This window comes from Haliotis rufescens, unplaced genomic scaffold (genome assembly GCF_023055435.1).
Source record: "Haliotis rufescens isolate VD_foot unplaced genomic scaffold, xgHalRufe1.0.p SCAF_117, whole genome shotgun sequence".
NCBI lineage: Eukaryota > Metazoa > Mollusca > Gastropoda > Lepetellida > Haliotidae > Haliotis > Haliotis rufescens.
Genome location: NW_025963799.1, coordinates 437,514 through 461,098, shown reverse-complemented (window position 1 = coordinate 461,098; position 23,585 = coordinate 437,514). Strand labels below are relative to the sequence as shown.

Genomic DNA, 23,585 nt, shown 5'->3' with positions numbered 1-23,585 from the left:
AAGAACACACATATCTCGGTAAGGAACACATCTCATTAAAGAACAAACATCTCATTAAAGAACACACATACATTGTATCTCAATAAGAAAGACACATCTTGGTAAAGAACCCATATCTTGGTAAAAAAACAAACTTGGTTAGGAACACACACATCTCGATGAAGAACACAGCTGCTCTACTCCGAGCATGGACAGAAATGCATGCACAATTTCACCCTGTTCCAATAAGTCTTTCATCCACAAATCAAGAAAGCTGTAACACACCACTTTAGCTACCAAGCCATTCATGAGATGCTGGCAAGATTAAAAATCAATGATGCATGTCACCCTGATCAATGAGCTGACAAGCAGCTTCACGCGGCGGCGGCCGATTAACTCTCCACACAACAACACAACGCACTGTGTGAGCAGCCCTTATAAAGTCCTTATCTTCAGGTCAACATGTTTACGGTTATCAACTGTAATAAACTACCCAGCAGACACTCTTAGCATACCTCGACATAATAACCATAAATAATTAACATTACGGAGGGGAGGACTGTCTGTATCGTCGAGGGCATGTCAAGGGGTGGGCGGACCACGCTGCCCTTGAAGAGGCCGACATTAATATCAACTTCCATCTAGGTTGGAAGAAAGTTTTCATTTAATCAATATGAATGCAGCTTAGATATACACGAACAGGTAGCCAACTTGACTTCACATGAAACATTCGCACAAGGGACCTGCTGATCTATTAACTTGCCCACACATCACGCAGGTGATAACTGGGATTGTCAAGCCACAGGTGCAACTCCTGGAGCCTTGTGTTAAGGAGCAGTCAAGTATCTTGGAGCCTTGTGTTAAGGAGCAGTCAAGTATCTTGGAGCCTTGTGTTAACGAGCAGTCAAGTATCTTGGAGCCTTGTGTAAAATATCAGGTGAGTGTTTGGGATAGAAGATAAATAAATATTGCCAGATTACAACAATTGCAAAGGACTTATTTAGACTCTTTGAAAACTGTTTCAGCTTTTCTCTGAAGCAGATTCTTTCAGCAATAATCCCAGTGAGCGGTTACCATGGCAACTGTGGTCATAATATGAGGGCCGGCTTGTACAAGATAATCTTAGTCACTATCAACTTTACAATCGCCACACCTAAGTCTTATTCTACTAGCACAATCCAATCTTAGCGCGATGGCATGACAGCTTGGAATAAGATCACAATCTTGGCTTAGATTGAAATCTTCAACAGTAGAGGTACACATATCATACACATGCAGAGCTTGCTCGCATACAACAGTGGAACGTCCCATAACACATTAACCAGTTTGAAAAAAGGTCCCAATTAACTGTTTGTTTTGTTTACTTGTTGATTAACATCACACTCAGCAGTATTCCAGCTATAATGACGGCGGTCTGTAAATAATCGAGCCTGGACCAGACAATCCAGTGATTAACATCATGAGCATCGATCCATGCAATTGGGATATGATGACATGCATCAACCGAGTCAGACCACCCAATCACGTTAGTTGCCCGTTACGACAAGCATTGTCGACTTTCATGACAAACATGGGTTGCTGAAGACCTATTCTACCCCGGATCTTCACGGGTCTCCATGGTAACTGAAGGAAATGGCTACCAGGATGATGGCATATGTCTTCCTGTATTGACACTGTCGGGATTTTGGAATTGGGAGTTTCATATTGCACCATATACCTACCCATGTTTTATGAAAATATTAAAATATGAATAAAAACATACATTAATTATTATCCTACAAGTATAAAGTTTGCTGCAGAAAATATGCTATGACCATGATGACTATGACTAAGCTTTAAAAAACACAGAAAGACAGAGACTGTGAGTCATGCATCAAAAGAAATAAGAATAATAAATAATATTTCCAAAAAGTAGTTGTTCAAAATATATTCTCTGGGCATTGGTTACTTAACTTTATTTACCATAGGGTTAGAAATAACAGGGTTCACAAAAATCAAATGTGCACTAGTGAAAATGCTTCCGTCATTCGAATCTTATCATGATAGAAAGTCAGACAGCCGTCATACTAGTCTGGAAACAACATTAAAGCTGAAGATAGTGGACGTCATCATAACTCAGGTTTTCTAAGATAGCTGTCGCGATCAGTGCATTTTTCTAAAGGGGTGCGCAAGAAGATTAAGAAATAATGAGTAATAACGAAATTATTAAACACGCATGTGCGTCATACTGATTTTATGAATCTTGTGTAAGAATTCAGGCATAAACCTCGCTCTCGCTCGGGAAATACAAGAATTTCCAGACAATTTTTGTAAAATTAGGATGACACAGATGATTGTTCTATGATCTCTATGTTACTTCTGATAATTATTTTTTTCAAAATATGAAAGATACTGTTGCTACTTTGATATTTTACATAAATTCCAAATGTCTCATGTGGATGTCCTAAGCTTGTTGATGAATAATTGTTTATATATTTAATCTTCATATGTGATAACCACTCGACCAGCTCAATTCTAGATTTAAGGCTGATTAGAAAGGTACTTAGGACTCGACTATACTTGACAGGTCAACTTCATCAACTTGGATAGAAATAAAACTGACAGTACCCAGACTTGTTCAGGAATAGTCCCAATCACAGGTAACCACGAGTGAAAATCCTCATCATGATGGAAGGGAGACAACTCTGAGTAACGCACCCTGACCTGTGTCAACACCGCGCCAGGCTCACACACCAGCATTCAGCGCCACTACTCATTCCCCCTGAGTTTCAGGAGGTCTACATGCCACATGGGTTGTCACTAGAGCTGCTACGTACAGCCTGGGATCTTGCCATATCATGATACAGACTCATGATACTACGGGTATCACGATACAGCACATCAAATAGGAAGAAATCATGAAGTCACTGAAATACAGCTCTAAAACCTCTTCCTTCATACATTTATTTATTTAGCAAAGAAAACCACAAGCACAAAACACTTTTTCAAACGAAGGGATGTTTATTAAATGTAATGTTAGTTGGTGCATCCTGAGCTACCTCGTCCTTGTGTACTACCATGCCTACAAGTAGCGCTATGCTACTTCTGCCATTATGGGAGGTAACTCTATTAGTTCCTGTTCTATTTATAGCTAATCGCGATTTCACAAACTGACGATTCAAGTATTGTGTGTACTTAAGTATCGATGATATAGTAGGTATCAGTGAATTGTTACAGCCCTTGTTTTTTCTGTATTGATACAAGACAATACAGTTGCTAAAATACATCACTGCTCGTATAATGACACCCCCCCCGGATTAAAAAATCGCAAAATGTGTTGTAATAAGTTAATAACTAATCACAGCCGCAACGAACATGTGTCTACAGATAGCTTTTCTTTCTTAAGTTGCTCTGAAATATTTATAGTCAAGACACACGAGCATGTCGCCTTTAGAGAGACATCAGTTAACACTGGTTTGTCATCACTTGTCCCTGTTCTCAGTGACGAGCATGTCGCCTTTAGAGAGACATCAGTTAACACTGTTATGTCATCACTTGTCCCTGTTCTCAGGGACGAGCATGTCGCCTTTAGAGAGACATCAGTTAACACTGTTATGTCATCACTTGACCCTGTTCTTGGTGACGAGCAAGTCGCCTTTAGAGAGACATCAGTTAACACTGTTATGTCATCACTTGGCCATGTTCTTGGTGACGAGCATGTCGCCTTTAGAGAGACATCAGTTAACACTGTTATGTCATCACTTGGCCATGTTCTTGGTGACAAGCAAGTCACCTTTAGAGAGACATCAGTTAACACTGTTATGTCATCACTTGGCCCTGTTCTTGGTGACGAGCATGTCGCCTTTAGAGAGACATCAGTTAACACTGTTATGTCATCACTTGGCCCTGTTCTCAGTGACAAGCAAGTCGCCTTTAGAGAGACATCAGTTAACACTGTTATGTCATCACTTGGCCCTGTTCTTGGTGACAAGCATGTCGCCTTTAGAGAGACTTCAGTTAACACTGTTATGTCATCACCTCGCCCTGTTCTCAGTAACGAGCATGTCGCCTTTAGAGAGACATCAGTTAACACTGTTATGTCATCACTTGGCCTTGTTCTAGGTGACAAGCAAGTCGCTTTTAGAGAGACATCAGTTAACACTGTTATGTCATCACTTGGCCCTGTTCTTGGTGACGAGCAAGTCACCTCTGGAGAGACATCAGTTAATGACATCACTTGGCCCTGATCTCAGTGAACAGCAAGTCATCTCTGGAGAGACATCAGTAGATGACATCACTTGGCCCTGATCTCAGTGACGAGCAAGTCATCTCTGGAGAGACATCAATTAATATTGTAGTGACATCACTTGGCCCTGATCTCAGTGAAGAGCAAGTCACCTCTGGAGAGACATCAGTTAATGACATCACTTGGCCCTGATCTCAGTGACGATCAAGTCACCTCTGGAGAGACATCAGTTAATGACATCACTTGGCCCTGATCTCAGTGAACAGCAAGTCATCTCTGGAGAGACAGAGAGACATCAGTAGATGACATCACTTGGCCCTGATCTCATTGAAGAGCAAGTCATCTCTGGAGAGACATCAATTAATATTGTAGTGACATCACTGTCCCTGATCTCAGTGAAGAGCAAGTCACCTCTGGAGAGACATCAGTTAATGACATCACTTGGCCCTGATCTCAGTGACGATCAAGTCACCTCTGGAGAGACATCAGTTAATGACATCACTTGGCCCTGATCTCGGGGAAGAGCAAGTCACCTCTGGAGGGACATCAGTTAATGACATCACTTGGCCCTGATCTCAGTGAACAGCAAGTCATCTCTGGAGAGACATCAGTAGATGACATCACTTGGCCCTGATCTCAGTGACGAGCAAGTCACCTCTGGAGAGACATCAGTAGATGACTTCACTTGGCCCTGATCTCAGTGAAGAGCAAGTCATCTCTGGAGAGACATGAGTTAATGACATCACTTGGCCCTGATCTCAGTGACAAGCAAGTTATCTCTGGAGAGACATCAATTAATGACATTGCTTGGCCCTGTTCCAAGTGAAGAGCAAGTCATCTCAGAAGAGACATCAGTGAATGACATCACTTGGCCCTGATGTCAGTGAACAGCAAGTCACCTCTGGAGAGACATCAGTTAATGACATCACTTGGCCCTGATCTCAGTGACGATCAAGTCACCTCTGGAGAGACATCAGTTAATGACATCACTTGGCCCTGATCTCATTGAAGAGCAAGTCATCTCTGGAGAGACATCAATTAATATTGTAGTGACATCACTGTCCCTGATCTCAGTGAAGAGCAAGTCACCTCTGGAGAGACATCAGTTAATGACATCACTTGGCCCTGATCTCAGTGACGATCAAGTCACCTCTGGAGAGACATCAGTTAATGACATCACTTGGCCCTGATCTCGGGGAAGAGCAAGTCACCTCTGGAGGGACATCAGTTAATGACATCACTTGGCCCTGATCTCAGTGAACAGCAAGTCATCTCTGGAGAGACATCAGTAGATGACATCACTTGGCCCTGATCTCAGTGACGAGCAAGTCACCTCTGGAGAGACATCAGTAGATGACTTCACTTGGCCCTGATCTCAGTGAAGAGCAAGTCATCTCTGGAGAGACATGAGTTAATGACATCACTTGGCCCTGATCTCAGTGACAAGCAAGTTATCTCTGGAGAGACATCAATTAATGACATTGCTTGGCCCTGTTCCAAGTGAAGAGCAAGTCATCTCAGAAGAGACATCAGTGAATGACATCACTTGGCCCTGATGTCAGTGAACAGCAAGTTATCTCTGGAGAGACATCAATTAATGACATTGCTTGGCCCTGATCTCAGTGAACAGCAAGTCATCTCTTGAGAGAGATCAGTTAATGACATCACTTGGCCCTGATCTGAGTGAAGAGCAAGTCATATCTGGAGAGACATCAGTTAATGACATCACTTGGCCCTGATCTCAGTGAACAGCAAGTCATCTCTGGAGAGACATCAGTAGATGACATCACTTGGCCCTGATCTCAGTGACGAGCAAGTCATCTCTGGAGAGACATCAATTAATATTGTAGTGACATCACTTGGCCCTGATCTCAGTGAAGAGCAAGTCACCTCTGGAGAGACATCAGTTAATGACATCACTTGGCCCTGATCTCAGTGACGATCAAGTCACCTCTGGAGAGACATCAGTTAATGACATCACTTGGCCCTGATCTCAGTGAACAGCAAGTCATCTCTGGAGAGACAGAGAGACATCAGTAGATGACATCACTTGGCCCTGATCTCATTGAAGAGCAAGTCATCTCTGGAGAGACATCAATTAATATTGTAGTGACATCACTTGGCCCTGATCTCAGTGAAGAGCAAGTCACCTCTGGAGAGACATCAGTTAATGACATCACTTGGCCCTGATCTCAGTGACGATCAAGTCACCTCTGGAGAGACATCAGTTAATGACATCACTTGGCCCTGATCTCGGGGAAGAGCAAGTCATCTCTGGAGGGACATCAGTTAATGACATCACTTGGCCCTGATCTCAGTGAACAGCAAGTCATCTCTGGAGAGACATCAGTAGATGACATCACTTGGCCCTGATCTCAGTGACGAGCAAGTCATCTCTGGAGAGACATGAGTTAATGACATCACTTGGCCCTGATCTCAGTGACAAGCAAGTTATCTCTGGAGAGACATCAATTAATGACATTGCTTGGCCCTGTTCCAAGTGAAGAGCAAGTCATCTCAGAAGAGACATCAGTGAATTACATCACTTGGCCCTGATGTCAGTGAACAGCAAGTTATCTCTGGAGAGACATCAATTAATGACATTGCTTGGCCCTGATCTCAGTGAACAGCAAGTCATCTCTGGAGAGACATCAGTTAATGACATAACTTGGCCCTGATCTGAGTGAAGAGCAAGTCATATCTGGAGAGACATCAGTTAATGACATCACTTGGCCCTGATCTCAGTGACAAGCAAGTCATCTCTGGAGAGACATCAGTTAATGACATCACTTGGCCATGTTCCAAGTGAACAGCAAGTCATCTCTGGAGAGACATCAGTAGATGACATCACTTGGCCCTGACCACAGTGAACAGCAAGTCATCTCTGGAGAGACATGAGTTAATGACATCACTTGGCCCTGATCTCAGTGAATAGCAAGTCATCTCTGGAGAGACATCAGTTAATGACATCACTTGGCCCTGATCTCAGTGACAAGCAAGTCATCTCTGGAGAGACATCAGTTAATGACATCACTTGGCCATGTTCCAAGTGAACAGCAAGTCATCTCTGGAGAGACATCAGTAGATGACATCACTTGGCCCTGACCACTGTGAACAGCAAGTCATCTCTGGAGAGACATGAGTTAATGACATCACTTGGCCCTGATCTCAGTGAATAGCAAGTAATCTCTGGGGACATCAGTTAATGACATCACTTGGCCCTGATCTCAGTGAAGAGCAAGTAATCTCTGGAGAGACATCAGTTAATGACATCACTTGGCCCTGATCTCAGTGAGCAAGTCATCTCTGGAGAGACATCAGTTAATGACATCACTTGGCCCTGTTCCCAGTGAACAGCAAGTCACCTCTGGAGAGACATCAGTAGATGACATCACTTGGGCCTGATCTCAGTGAAGAGCAAGTCATCTCTGGAGAGACATCAATTAATGACATTGCTTGGCCCTGATCTCAGTGACAAGCAAGTCATCTCTGGAGAGACATCAGTTAATGACATCACTTGGCCCTGATCTGAGTGACAAGCAAGTCATCTCTGGAGAGACATCAGATAATGACATCACTTGGCCCTGATCTCAGTGACAAGCAAGTCATCTCAGAGAGACATGAGTTAATGACATAACTTGGCCCTGATCTCAGTGAACAGCAAGTCATCTCTGGAGAGACATCAGTAGATGACATCACTTGGCCCTGATCTCAGTGACGAGCAAGTTATCTCTGGAGAGAAATCAGTAGATGACATCACTTGGCCCTGATCTCAGTGATGAGCAACTTATCTCTGGAGAGACATCAATTAATGACATTGCTTGGCCCTGATCTCAGTGAACAGCAAGTCATCTCTGGAGAGACATCAGTTAATGACATCACTTGGCCCTGATCTCAGTGAACAGCAAGTCATATCTGGAGAGACATCAGTTAATGACATAACTTGGGCCTGATCTCAGTGAACAGCAAGTCACCTCTTGAGAGACATCAGTAGATGACATCACTTGGGCCTGATCTCAGTGAAGAGCAAGTAATCTCTGGAGAGACATGAGTTAATGACATCACTTGGCCCTGATCTCAGTGAACAGCAAGTCATCTCTGGAGAGACATCAGTAGATGACATCACTTGGCCCTGATCTCAGTGAAGAGCAAGTTATCTCTGGAGAGACATCAATTAATGACATTGCTTGGCCCTGATCTCAGTGACAAGCAAGTCATCTCTGGAGAGACATCAGTAGATGACATCACATGGCCCTGACCTCAGTGAACAGCAAGTCATCTCTGGAGAGACATCAATTAATGACATTGCTTGGCCCTGATCTCAGTGACAAGCAAGTCATCTCTGGAGAGACATCAGTTAATGACATTACTTGGCCCTGATCTCAGTGACAAGCAAGTCATCTCTGGAGAGACATGAGTTAATGACATCACTTGGCCCTGATCTCAGTGAACAGCAAGTCATCTCTGGAGAGACATCAGTAGATGACATCACTTGGCCCTGATCTCAGTGACGAGCAAGTTATCTCTGGAGAGACATCAATTAATGACATTGCTTGGCCCTGATCTCAGTGAACAGCAAGTCATCTCTGGAGAGACATCAGTAGATGACATCACTTGGGCCTGATCTCAGTGAAGAGCAAGTCACCTCTGGAGAGACATCAGTTAATGACATCACTTGGCCCTGATCTCAGTGAAGAGCAAGTCATCTCTGGAGAGACATCAGTAGATGACATCACTTGGGCCTGATCTCAGTGAACAGCAAGTCACCTCTGGAGAGACATCAGTTAATGACATCACTTGGCCCTGATCTCAGTGACAGTCACCTAAAGAGAGACATGACATGTCAAACTGATTTATCTCTGGATGCTGGTAGCTTGGCAACTTCTGCTGGGAGACTAGCAATCTAATTCTGATATTAACTGTTCTATTTATTGGAAGTTCAATCCAGCGTATCATCCCTCAACAGTGTTCAATATTCCATCTTAATAATAGACTTCTGTGGTATCCTGGGGTATCTATCGCACTTCCAAGGCAACTCATCAATAATATAAGTGAAACAGCATGAACAGTTGGGACTCATTCATGTTGTCAACATCATTCCATCATCATCCTATTGTGATCAATTATTACATCGCCTAATGTTCTTGAATGATGCAAGATACGTAAAGAAACTGGGTGTTAAGTTTGTAAAAGGATATCCAAGTTTTAACCAAACTTATCATCTTAGCATGGTCAAGGGTAAAACAGTATTTGTTTTCCGTACAATAAGAACACTGGATATCTATGGGCCACGGGTTTTTTTGCTTCTGATATAGCAGCATGCCATAGTATGACCATGTTATAAAATAGAAGTTCAAAATAGGCAGAAACAATCACTCTGCTTGCATTTAACCTAAAAATTGAATATCAGATTCAAAGCAATTCATAAACATTGAAAATTGGACATCAGTATAGAATAGTTACTTGAAAATAGAAGTTCAACACTTGCATGGGGCAAGCGTATCAGGGACACTCATCGGGGGCAGATTTGTATACATGTAGTATTTTTGATGAACTTTGGAAACTAAAAAAGGCATTTCAATGGTAGAAACTTAACAGTTTTAGTCCACTAGTCCTTATAATGATAACATAGCAAAACCCTTAAAAATGGCAAATTTCTACTAGTCCTTATAATACCTAACTATTGGGAAGTTTGGCAAGGACTACAGGACTAGTGCCAATTTCTATCACTCAATTTACTTAAGATAGCATTTGTTTCAAGTCGTTATGTTGGGGGCAAGGCAAGCCTCTCGATGTTTTTGTGGTAAACACATCAGAACCCGTTGCTAAGAAAGGAGCTCGAGCAATTACATTACCAATATGGCGGAAAGCATCTGCTACTTTGTATTCTAGCTCTGTTTTGATGTTGAGCCATTTTATCATGACCCCATTCTGATATTTGGTATCTTCTAATTCTGTAGCATCAGTGCCCACTTGCACAAAGCGATCTTAGCGCAAACATGATCGTAACTCCCATACTTTAACATAGGCTTACAATAGTCTTAGCACTAAGATCGCTATGTGCAAGTGGGCCCTGGAGTGATGGACGAATACAAATTTGAACAAGTTGCGGTTAGAAACACTTTGAAAAGGGATGTAGCTGAAACAGCACCTCAGCACGAGGTGTACATGCAGCGAGGGAAGTCTAGCATGAGGTGTACATGTAGCGAGGGAAGTCTAGCACGAGGTGTACATGTAGCGAGGTGTACATGTAGCGAGGTGTACATGTAGCGCGGGAAGTCTAGCACGAGGTGTACATGTAGCGAGGTGTACATGTAGCGAGGTGTACATGTAGCGAGGTGTACATGTAGCGAGGTGTACATGTAGCGAGGTGTACATGTAGCGAGGGAAGTCTAGCATGAGGTGTACATGTAGCGAGGTGTACATGTAGCGAGGTGTACATGTAGCGAGGTGTACATGTAGTGAGGGAAGTCTAGCACGAGGTGTACATGTAGTGAGGGAAGTCTAGCACGAGGTGTACATGTAGCGAGGGAAGTCTAGCACGAGGTGTACATGTAGCGAGGGAAGTCTAGCACGAGGTGTACATGTAGCGAGGGAAGTCTAGCACGAGGTGTACATGTAGCGAGGGAAGTCTAGCACAAGGTGTACATGTAGCGAGGGAAGTCTAGCACGAGGTGTACATGTAGCGAGGGAAGTCTAGCACGAGGTGTACATGTAGCGAGGGAAGTCTAGCACGAGGTGTACATGTAGCGAGGGAAGTCTAGCACGAGGTGTACATGTAGCGAGGGAAGTCTAGCACGAGGTGTACATGTAGCGAGGTGTACATGTAGCGAGGTGTACATGTAGCGAGGGAAGTCTAGCACGAGGTGTACATGTAGCGAGGGAAGTCTAGCACGAGGTGTACATGTAGTGAGGGAAGTCTAGCACGAGGTGTACATGTAGTGAGGGAAGTCTAGCATGAGGTGTACATGTAGCGAGGGAAGTCTAGCACGAGGTGTACATGTAGTGAGGGAAGTCTAGCACAAGGTGTACATGTAGCGAGGTGTACATGTAGTGAGGGAAGTCTAGCACGAGGTGTACATGTAGCGAGGTGTACATGTAGTGAGGGAAGTCTAGCACGAGGTGTACATGTAGCGAGGGAAGTCTAGCACGAGGTGTACATGTAGTGAGGGAAGTCTAGCATGAGGTGTACATGTAGCGAGGTGTACATGTAGCGAGGCAAGTCTAGCACGAGGTGTACATGTAGCGAGGGAAGTCTCTTCGGTGACTGGTCAAATTGTTCCATACGTAAAAAGATATCCTGCATACCACCTGTACCAAAGCGCTACACTTATGATTCTTCTCATTTTAAATATATATATAGTGGAAGCTGCAACTAAAATACCACGATATTGGAATATATTATTCCTGATTGTTAATAATTTCCGATACAATTTTTTCTTCAAAATTCTTTGAAGTTGTATCATTGGGCGCTTTATAACTGAATCACCAGTAGATTGGGACGAAATGTGTGCACAGCTTATTGCTATTTCTGGCTTAGTTTACGAGAAAATACACATGGTGATCTTAATGTCGGCATATAAAACAATGCCTTGGAGAGCAGGACTTACAATTTGAATGGTAAATCATCATGTCCAGTAATGTTTTATGTCAAAATTAATATTCTTTTTGACCAAATTGTTATACCCGTTTATTCACCTGAATTCGCTGAAGGGATACGATGTGTTTTTTTTAATGCTACTGTAGCGGCCATAAAATTTCCGAGTCCCTTGATGGGATTCGAACCATGGTAAGGGTGTCATCTGTGGGATGACTCCACGCCCAGCTACATAATTCCTCGTCAACAGAAGGCGCGTACCGGGTCGCATAGTAGGGTACTGAGGCTTATTTTGCTCAAATTTAATATGATTTTTATAAATCTTTTTTTTTAACACTATGAATCACAAACAACATCTATTCTTATCTTTTTTTAAACTCTGAAACGTGCAACGTTTGTTTGTTTGTTTGTTTGTTGTTTAACGCCGCACTCAGCAATATTCCAGCTATATAAGGCAGAGCATGTATATACTGTTTTGTTGGTCATCTACTATCTATGACTCAACCTTAGTTAAACTGCTGATCATCTATAACCCTCATCAACTATTTGGACCCCCGAAGGAAGCGTTGTAACGAGAGATCTCTGCATAAGACTTAACAGAATGTTGTCTTGCTCAGTTTTCAAATTTTCATTTGAGAACTTCGTCAACATATTTTTCAAATTGTAGTCGCCAATTTGAAATAAGTGCTGTATAGCTTGATACAGCTCTTTCTGAATGGCTCATGTTGACTTCTCGTTGGTCATTTCATTGGTTGGTCAAAGTTTGAGAAAGTCATTCTGATGTGACCAGTAATGGGGCATCCTCAGATTTTTGTTTAGCGATAGTGGAAACTAAGGTCTGATAGTAATGAGATTGCAATTCTTCAAAATGTTGTATCGATGTGTTATTGGATAGAAGACACTCATAAAGAATTAACATGGTGTATAATGGGACTTGCTATAGGCAGAAAAAGGGAAATTAGCAGTAAAGAAGAAGATTCCCCTTCCATTGCAATGGATGATGTCATTGATAACATGAACTTTGAAGTTAATTTGCAATCGAAAGATACAGAAGAAAACTGTTGACCTCTGTTGTTCACGGACCAGTGTTGTAAAGTGCTGTAAATCTAAAAGATAGATGACAAGGATATTTTGGGATAGTAAAATAGATAGATGACAATGATAAGTATAATAAAAATATTGAAAAATGATCATTACCGATGAAAAAATGCATATATACTACGACATAAATCGTTTTTATTGTTATTTTGTATATGAGGTGCCATTTTTTAGCTCAACAATAACTTCTGGCTAGCGACCAGTTATCGCCCACCCCCCATATATCGCGCACTCGATCGCATCTTGTTTTACTTTTGCTCTTTTTCATTAGGAAAAAGAAATATTTATCCAAATATGAAAAACGGAACGGAAACTTGTAACAATATATTTAAAATATAGGACTTTCCTGAAATATAGCTTTAGAAAAGACACATGGGTGGTGCACACTGAAATCCCACAACACGATGATGCCCATTGATTCCCTCTCGCCCAGTTACAACAGAAATAAGGGCAACAATGCAGTTTACCGGGCGCAGCCCGAGCTCTACCATCCGCTCAATTACCGCGCTATAGTGCCACCGCTGTCTCGTTTTACAGTTACCGTGCCTCACGCTCTGGTGACTCTCGCTTCACGATCCAACACCCGTTCTCGGTATTAGGGAATCTTACACATCTTTCCGATCAAACACCCGTTCTCGGTCTTAGGGAAACTTACACGTCTTTACGATCCAACACCCATTTTTCGTTCTTAGGGAAACTTACACGTCTTTACGATCCAACACCCGTTTTTCGTTCTTAGGGAAACTTACACGTCTTTACGATCCAACACCCGTTTTTCGTTCTTAGGGAAACTAACACGTCTTTACGATCCAACACCCGTTTTTTGTTCTTAGGGAAACTTACACGTCTTTACGATCCAACACCCGTTTTTCGTTCTTAGGGAAACTTACACGTCTTTACGATCCAACACCCGTTTTTTGTTCTTAGGGAAACTAACACGTCTTTACGATCCAACACCCGTTTTGCGTTCTTAGGGAAACTTACACGTCTTTACGATCCAACACCCGTTTTTTGTTCTTAGGGAAACTTACACGTCTTTACGATCCAACACCCATTTTTCGTTCTTAGGGAAACTTACACGTCTTTACGATCCAACACCCGTTTTCGGTCATTAGGGTAAGCCTGCTTTGGGCAAGGGTTAGCCATAAATTCTTACCTTTTCAAGCGTTAATACGGTTAATCCCATTGGTCGGTCATGTTGACAAAAACAATTGCGGGTGTGGTTTCAAGAAAAGATGAATGGGAGCGCGGACAGTGACGTCACACGCATGCGGAATTCATTACTGATTACGTGTGCATGTCAATGGGGATTCTAATGACCCGTTAAACGAGCACTAATTACATGTGATAGCGCCTGTGGTCCAGTGGTAGAGCGTCGGCTAATTAACTCATTAATTAACACATTAATTAGCAGAACCGGTGAGCCGGCGAAGCGCGTTCGAGCCCCCACAGCGCTAATAGGATCTGAAAAAGTGCGCCCGGTAAAGTGCACTACTCCCGAAATAAGCGTATTTGCTCATAGTTTTAAGAAAATCAAAGGTACTGGTACAGTCAAGTTAATACACGAAATTTTTTTCAGAAATAAAACGTAAAAATGTCGATAACTGGTCGCTAGTAGAGTTTCGCCGGGTGAAATCGGTCCCGTATTCCCGAGGTGACGGTTTTCCGTGCACCCCTTTGTAATCATGGCCTTATTTAATGCACATTATTTATGTTCCGACATTTGCGCTTTTAATATGATCGAATTTGATGGGAAGTAAAACGTGATTTGGTTTTACCATCGGCTGCTTCAAAATTTTTGAAGTGATGTGGTTCGGTTTGTTTTGCTTGGAAACGTGCACAGGCTTGCGAGTGAACATCAAACATGGTTCTTCAGATAAAACTTACGGGGTTGGACAGTCCTTGAACCGTTTTGAGATTTATGCATATTGGTGTGCTGATTTCATGTGCAGCCTGTTGTCGGTCAAATGGCGGTGGCAGGTGTATATTCTTCTCGTGGAAACTCCTCCACGATTTACCTGTCAGAGGGCCCGCCATACTGTCAACTTACAAATATGTTCTATTTTCATTACAACTAATTTCATATATTTGAATTTATGTATTTTATTCTGAAGATAAAGGCAGTTTAGAACGAACCATTAAACAATAAAATGCGTTCTCATTTTTTTAATAATGCTACAACAATAGTTATTCTGATCTATTAAGACGCTGTGTGTAGTGTTTTTTTTTATAAAAAAGCAGAGGTTCTTGTTGGAATTTGTATTACATGTACTATAGCAAAAAGTTGTTCCTGTTATTCGGGTAGATAAAAAACGATAACTCACACCTGAAACAAGACTGGTGTCCAACATCGATCGATCTTCAAAAATATCATACACGAACATATAAGTTATATATGTTACATAGTGATAGACAATACGCACAGGTTAAAATAAGATTTATCGTATAGTTCTGCTGACAAGGTGACGAATCTCAGATTCGGCAGACAGTGAAACTAAAATATGTCAAAGAAAAAAGACAAGGCTTCAGTTGACGGTCGTTCAAACTACATCTTGTGAAGTCTTTGAAAGGCATTGAAGAAGTTGACGTCCATAAATTCCCTTCCTTATATGTTGTGAAGTCAAGCTGTTTTTATATAAGTTATAAGGTTAATTCTACAGCTACGGGCCAACTGGTGCATGTTTAATTAACACTAAAACAGGTTAAATTTTATTGCTTTAGTTAACAATGTGTCATGTGCGTGCGTTTTACAATGATCAACGTGATTTTCAAGATATGTACAAAAATGTGGCAAATGTTCACTCGGTGTATATGTAATATATAATAAAATAATACTACCAGTTTGATATAAAGAAGATATTGGACTAACGCGGACTTTATTATTTTATACAAATTTTAAGTATTACTACATTATCATAAATTCCCGAGCACAATGTATTCTTTTCATAAAAAGTTTTCTAAAGGAATCACTAGAAGTTTTAGCTTTAGTTTATTAATAGAAACATTTATGATATGGGGTCGCCGTCTACAACAGTGACGCCCATGCTGGAGAGTGTCTGAAATTTTCATTCACTGCCGCTTCTTGTCTCAAGATATTACATTCACTTCTCGCTTTTAACTATTACTGTTCATCTTTTTTAAGTAACTCCGATAGTCTGTACACAACATCAGCGCATGCTACATCCTGGGCCATTCGTAGAACCTCCGGAGCGACACGACGTCGCTGTTTGGATTTTAGAAGTCTGTATGTTGTAAGGAGCAATTTGATTGGCTTATTACAGAGGAATGGCCGCGTCCATGTCTGTTTGTTGATGTTCGAACGCTTGCCTTAGGTAAAGTGACATGTGTCGAACTGTCATATATTGTCATCTCTCATATTTGCCATATATTTCAGTGAAGTGTTAGAATTTGAGGTATTGTTGTATAAGTTATCTGCGATTGTCGATTCAGTTAGTTTCCACAAACTAGTGACGAAGTTCCGCTCATAGTTCTGTCGAAACAGACCACAGTGGCACTTGTCACATGACATCATGGACCCTGGGAATGTCAGGCCCAACGGTCAAGAAGACTTTTACCCCGGTGTCTCTGGAATACCCAGCTCTGGAGTAGGGTGACTATCAGCTGTCTTCTGAGTGTAGCAGGGCGTGGAGTCATCCCACAGATGAAATCCTTACCTTGTCAGTGTAGCAGGGCGTGGAGTCATCCCACAGATGACATCCTTACCTTGTCAGTGTAGCAGGGCGTGGAGTCATCCCACAGATGACATCCTTACCTTGTCAGTGTAGCAGGGCGTGGAGTCATCCCACAGATGACATCCTTACCTTGTCAGTGTAGCAGGGCGTGGAGTCATCCCACAGATGACATCCTGACCTTGTCAGTGTAGCAGGGCGGAGTCATCCCACAGATGACATCCTTACCTTGTCAGTGTAGCAGGGCGTGGAGTCATCCCACAGATGACATCCTTACCTTGTCAGTGTAGCAGGGCGTGGAGTCATCCCACAGATGACATCCTTACCTTGTCAGTGTAGCAGGGCGTGGAGTCATCCCACAGATGACATCCTTACCTTGTCAGTGTAGCAGGGCGTGGAGTCATCCCACAGATGACATCCTTACCTTGTCAGTGTAGCAGGGCGTGGAGTCATCCCACAGATGACATCCTTACCTTGTCAGCTTGCTGAGGGAGTCTTTGGTCATGTGGACAAGGCGTCTGACCTCGGATCAGGTCCGTGGTTCGAATCCCATCACAGGACTCGGAAATTTTACATTGGCGCCCAACGTGGGGCTGAGCACGTTCATATTAAATTTGAGCAAAATAAGCCTCAGTACCCTACTATGCGGCCCGGGACGCGCCTTCTGTTGACGGGGAAGTATGTAGCAGGGCGTGGAGTCACCCCACAGATGACACCCTTACCATGGTTCAAATCCCATCAATTTTACCAGTAAAAAACTGGTATTTACCGGTAAACAAGAACGCTGGTAGTCTGTTTTGTTGTGACTTCACGGAGACAAATTATTGCACAAGTAATTTGCTATTGCAATTAGTGGTGTATCTAACAGTACATCTGTGTGTCTATGTATGTACAGTATCAGCATCTGAGTACGAGACTGCCTCCATGTGAGTGGTAGAGCGTTCGCCTGGAAAGCGCAAGGCCTTGGGTTCGATCCCTGGCCGCATCATACCAAAAGACTTTAAAGCTGGTACTTGTTGATATCCTGCCTGGCGCTCGGCATTAAGGGGCTAAAACAAGGACTGGTCGTTTCGGAGTCAGTATACTGTGTCTGAGTGTGTGAAGTCATGGTAGTTGAACCTGCAAATGTGTGTCCAGAGATGCAGAGGATTATTATTTATTGACAGTGCATTGTATGACATTGGGCTATCAAGAAATATATTCTGGTAGCCTCAGATGGACCACCCAACATGTGGAACGCTGTGCAATTCAACCCTCGTGGGGGGTACAGGGGCATGCACCCTTTGAAACGTTCAAACTCTACACTGCTAATGGTGCAATGAGGAGAAAGAATTCAACCCTCGTGGGGGGTACAGGGGGGTACAGGGGCATGCACCCTTTGAAACGTTCAAACTCTACACTGCTAATGGTGCAATGAGGAGAAAGAATTCAACCCTCGTGGGGGATACAGGGGGGTACAGGGGCATGCACCTTTGAAACGTTCAAACTCTACACTGCTAATGGTGCAATGAGGAGAAAGAATTCAACCCTCGTGGGGGGTACAGGGGCAGCACCCTTTGAAACGTTCAAACTCTACACTGCTAATGGTGCAATGAGGAGAAAGAATTCAACCCTCGTGGGGGGTACAGGGGCATGCACCCTTTGAAACGTTCAAACTCTACACTGCTAATGGTGCAATGAGGAGAAAGAATTCAACCCTCGTGGGGGATACAGGGGGGTACAGGGGCAGCACCCTTTGAAACGTTCAAACTCTACACTGCTAATGGTGCAATGAGGAGAAAGAATTCAACCCTCGTGGGGGGTACAGGGGCAGCACCCTTTGAAACGTTCAAACTCTACACTGCTAATGGTGCAATGAGGAGAAAGAATTCAACCCTCGTGGGGGGTACAGGGGGGTACAGGGGCAGCACCCTTTGAAACGTTCAAACTCTACACTGCTAATGGTGCAATGAGGAGAAAGAATTCAACCCTCGTGGGGGATACAGGGGGGTACAGGGGCATGCACCTTTGAAACGTTCAAACTCTACACTGCTAATGGTGCAATGAGGAGAAAGAATTCAACCCTCGTGGGGGGTACAGGGGCATGCACCCTTTGAAACGTTCAAACTCTACACTGCTAATGGTGCAATGAGGAGAAAGAATTCAACCCTCGTGGGGGGTACAGGGGCAGCACCCTTTGAAACGTTCAAACTCTACACTGCTAATGGTGCAATGAGGAGAAAGAATTCAACCCTCGTGGGGGATACAGTGGGGTACAGGGGCATGCACCTTTGAAACGTTCAAACTCTACACTGCTAATGGTGCAATGAGGAGAAAGAATTCAACCCTCGTGGGGGGTACAGGGGCATGCACCCTTTGAAACGTTCAAACTCTACACTGCTAATGGTGCAATGAGGAGAAAGAATTCTCGACATTTTTCAAACATATTTCTTGTTGCATCTTAAGCTGGATAAATGAATAGAAGTTGTCAATTTGACAAGATGAACAGAGTCTGAGCAATGTTAAAAGCACCTTATCACGACGACATTCTAACTGATCCTTAAGTTTAGTCATCATAGACAATCAGTCTAGGTTAGTTTCTCACATTGTCGACCGATCAGAATTTTAATAGCCACGGGCTCATATGTTTACCATTCATTTCGCACACTAAAAGTGCACCATCCCACACCCTTGGACTAACATTTATCGGTCTCTGACCGGTGACCGACGGCCATCTGACACCCTGCTACTGGTGCTTGCCCCCTGTCCTTCAGCCAGTTGAAATTGAAATTGTCGGGCACTCGGTGTCAACATTCCAACACACTGGGCCCGCATCAAGCCGTTTGGAACGAGTCCACAGAAATTCATACAATTTGTAAAACATGTTGTAAATAACATCCTTTTTTGGAACAAATGGCCGTAAACACACAAGTTATGACAGTCCATCTCTATTATCAGATTATGTGGAAAGATGCCACAGAAAGAATTCAACCCTCGTGGGGGATACAGGGGGGTACAGGGGCAGCACCCTTTGAAACGTTCAAACTCTACACTGCTAATGGTGCAATGAGGAGAAAGAATTCAACCCTCGTGGGGGGTACAGGGGCAGCACCCTTTGAAACGTTCAAACTCTACACTGCTAATGGTGCAATGAGGAGAAAGAATTCAACCCTCGTGGGGGGTACAGGGGGGTACAGGGGCAGCACCCTTTGAAACGTTCAAACTCTACACTGCTAATGGTGCAATGAGGAGAAAGAATTCAACCCTCGTGGGGGATACAGGGGGGTACAGGGGCATGCACCTTTGAAACGTTCAAACTCTACACTGCTAATGGTGCAATGAGGAGAAAGAATTCAACCCTCGTGGGGGGTACAGGGGCATGCACCCTTTGAAACGTTCAAACTCTACACTGCTAATGGTGCAATGAGGAGAAAGAATTCAACCCTCGTGGGGGGTACAGGGGCAGCACCCTTTGAAACGTTCAAACTCTACACTGCTAATGGTGCAATGAGGAGAAAGAATTCAACCCTCGTGGGGGATACAGTGGGGTACAGGGGCATGCACCTTTGAAACGTTCAAACTCTACACTGCTAATGGTGCAATGAGGAGAAAGAATTCAACCCTCGTGGGGGGTACAGGGGCATGCACCCTTTGAAACGTTCAAACTCTACACTGCTAATGGTGCAATGAGGAGAAAGAATTCTCGACATTTTTCAAACATATTTCTTGTTGCATCTTAAGCTGGATAAATGAATAGAAGTTGTCAATTTGACAAGATGAACAGAGTCTGAGCAATGTTAAAAGCACCTTATCACGACGACATTCTAACTGATCCTTAAGTTTAGTCATCATAGACAATCAGTCTAGGTTAGTTTCTCACATTGTCGACCGATCAGAATTTTAATAGCCACGGGCTCATATGTTTACCATTCATTTCGCACACTAAAAGTGCACCATCCCACACCCTTGGACTAACATTTATCGGTCTCTGACCGGTGACCGACGGCCATCTGACACCCTGCTACTGGTGCTTGCCCCCTGTCCTTCAGCCAGTTGAAATTGAAATTGTCGGGCACTCGGTGTCAACATTCCAACACACTGGGCCCGCATCAAGCCGTTTGGAACGAGTCCACAGAAATTCATACAATTTGTAAAACATGTTGTAAATAACATCCTTTTTTGGAACAAATGGCCGTAAACACACAAGTTATGACAGTCCATCTCTATTATCAGATTATGTGGAAAGATGCCACAGGGCAAAGTGCCCCAAATCAGTGTATCCCAACCTCCATCACAGTACCTGCAATCTTTGGTACATGTGCACTCGGTGTGGTCAGTTGGGAACTTGACTTGCTGTAAGGTTCTTATAGATATTCACACAGGGTGGCTATTCCAGTGGATGCTAGTGTTTCACACAGGGTGGCTATTCCAGTGGATGCTAGTGTTTTTGGAAGATTCTTTTGTACAAACCTTTGGCCAGAAAAATCAAAAGCGTGAAAACAAAATCATTTAAATTAAAATTATTCCCCCAAACTATCATTCATTGTGAAACCCAGAATGTATCATCACTTCTTTATTTGACTACAGCATTCTGCCTTGTATTACAGTTAGCACTGGCATGGCCGCTGAGCGGACGGAATCCTTTGACAAGCTGCGGCCGGTCTGTGTGAAGCTCACCAAGGAACAAACGCGAGAGAGTGTGCAAGAGCTGTTCGATGGCATCAGGTCAGTTCCAGCTGACGTGCTTCAGGATCTGCAGGAGTATGTGCTCTTCCCGCTGAGATTCACCATCAAGCACCAGACACAGGACACCCTGTAAGTTGCTGGCACAGACACACCATGGGGGAGGAGGGGGGGCAACCTCGGTAATAATGCCTTTCTGACATCAAACAAGGGAGGTAATCCAGCTTGTGATGATAGACTGGTATAACAAAGGGGGTTAATATTCTGATGAGGTTGCATCTCTATGAGAAGACGAAAAGTTTCCAAATTTTACCTGTAACAAAAACTTCACACTTGGGCCTGTTGCTGCTAACACCCATGTATGTGTTGCTGCTAACACCCATGTATGTGTTGCTGCTAACACCCATGTATGTGTTGCTGCTAACACCCATGTATGTGTTGCTGCTAATACCATGTATGTGTTGCTGCTAACACCCATGTATGTGTTGCTGCTAACACCCATGTATGTGTTGCTGCTAACACCCATGTATGTGTTGCTGTTAACACCAATGTATGTGTTGCTGTTAACACCAATGTATGTGTTGCTACTAACACCCATGTATGTGTTGCTGCTAACACCCATGTATGTGTTGCTGCTAACACCCATGTATGTGTTGCTGCTACACCATGTATGTGTTGCTGCTAACACCATGTATATGTTGCTACTAACACCCATGTATGTGTTGCTGCTAACACCCATGTATGTGTTGCTGCTAACACCATGTATGTGTTGCTGCTAACACCATGTATATGTTGCTACTAACACCCATGTATGTGTTGCTGTTAACACCGATGTATGTGTTGCTGCTAACACCATGTATGTGTTGCTGCTAACACCATGTATGTGTTGCTGCTAACACAATGTATGTGTTGCTGCTAACACCCATGTATGTGTTGCTGCTAACACCCATGTATGTGTTGCTGCTAACACCATGTATATGTTGCTACTAACACCCATGTATGTGTTGCTACTAACACCCATGTATGTGTTGCTGCTAACACCCATGTATGTGTTGCTGTTAACACCCATGTATGTGTTGCTACTAACACCCATGTATGTGTTGCTGCTAACACCCATGTATGTGTTGCTACTAACACCCATGTATGTGTTGCTGCTAACACCCATGTATGTGTTGCTGCTAACACCCATGTATGTGTTGCTGCTAACACCCATGTATGTGTTGCTGCTAACACCCATGTATGTGTTGCTGCTAACACCCATGTATGTGTTGCTGCTAACACCCATGTATGTGTTGCTGCTAACACCCATGTATGTGTTGCTGCTAACACCCATGTATGTGTTGCTACTAACACCCATGTATGTGTTGCTGCTAACACCCATGTATGTGTTGCTACTAACACCCATGTATGTGTTGCTGCTAACACCCATGTATGTGTTGCTGCTAACACCCATGTATGTGTTGCTGCTAACACCCATGTATGTGTTGCTGCTAACACCCATGTATGTGTTGCTGCTAACACCCATGTATGTGTTGCTGCTAACACCGATGTATGTGTTGCTACTAGCACCCATGTATGTGTTGCTGCTAACACCCATGTAGGTGTTGCTGTTAACACCCATGTATGTGTTGCTACTAACACCCATGTATGTGTTGCTGCTAACACCCATGTATGTGTTGCTACTAACATCCATGTATGTGTTGCCACTAACACCCATGTATGTGTTGCTACTAACACCCATGTATGTGTTGCTGCTAACACCCATGTATATGTTGCTACTAACACCCATGTATGTGTTGCTGCTAACACCCATGTATGTGTTGCTACTAACACCATGTATGTGTTGCTGCTAACACCATGTATGTGTTGCTACTAACACCATGTATGTGTTGCTGCTAACACCCATGTATGTGTTGCTACTAACACCATGTATGTGTTGCTGCTAACACCATGCATGTGTTTTTGTTTCAGGAAGGAGGACGTCCTCACGGCTGTGTCTGCCTGTGTTGCTGCTAACACCCATGTATGTGTTTGTGTTTCAGGAAGGAGGACGTCCTCAAGGCTGTGTGTGCCTGTGTTGCTGCTAACACCCATGTATGTGTTTGTGTTTCAGGAAGGAGGACGTCCTCAAGGCTGTGTGTGCCTGTGTTGCTGCTAACACCCATGTATGTGTTGCTGCTAACACCCATGTATGTGTTTGTGTTTCAGGAAGGAGGACGTCCTCACGGCTGTGTGTGCCTGTGTTGCTGCTAACACCTCTATGTATGTGTTTGTGTTTCAGGAAGGAGGACGTCCTCACGGCTCTGTGTGCCTGTGTTGCTGCTAACACCTCTAT

General features: G+C 43.4%; 2 protein-coding genes across 6 annotated transcripts in view; one reads left to right on the top strand and one right to left on the bottom strand.

The window, feature by feature from the left end:
• LOC124127531 (nephrocystin-4-like) overlaps positions 1 to 14,945 on the bottom strand; it is a 116,697-nt gene extending 101,752 nt beyond the window's left edge. The window contains exon 1 of one of the 2 annotated variants that reach the window (XM_048393193.1): positions 14,787 to 14,945. In XM_048393193.1, coding sequence (XP_048249150.1) covers positions 14,787 to 14,936 — 150 coding nt within the window. In that variant the 5' untranslated portion in view covers positions 14,937 to 14,945. Of the gene's footprint in view, positions 1 to 152; positions 250 to 14,786 lie in introns of those variants that run through there. The other variant, XM_048393192.1, reaches the window with a different exon arrangement.
• Positions 696 to 23,585, top strand: part of LOC124126622 (TELO2-interacting protein 1 homolog) — a 112,481-nt gene continuing 89,591 nt past the window's right edge. For 2 of the 4 annotated variants that reach the window (XM_048393199.1, XM_048393195.1), the window contains exons 1-2: positions 16,099 to 16,231; positions 21,175 to 21,382. In XM_048393199.1, the coding sequence (XP_048249156.1) occupies positions 21,186 to 21,382 (197 nt within the window). In that variant the 5' untranslated portion in view covers positions 16,099 to 16,231; positions 21,175 to 21,185. Of the gene's footprint in view, positions 917 to 16,098; positions 16,232 to 21,174; positions 21,383 to 23,458; positions 23,488 to 23,585 lie in introns of those variants that run through there. The other 2 variants (XM_048393198.1, XM_048393197.1) reach the window with 2 other exon arrangements.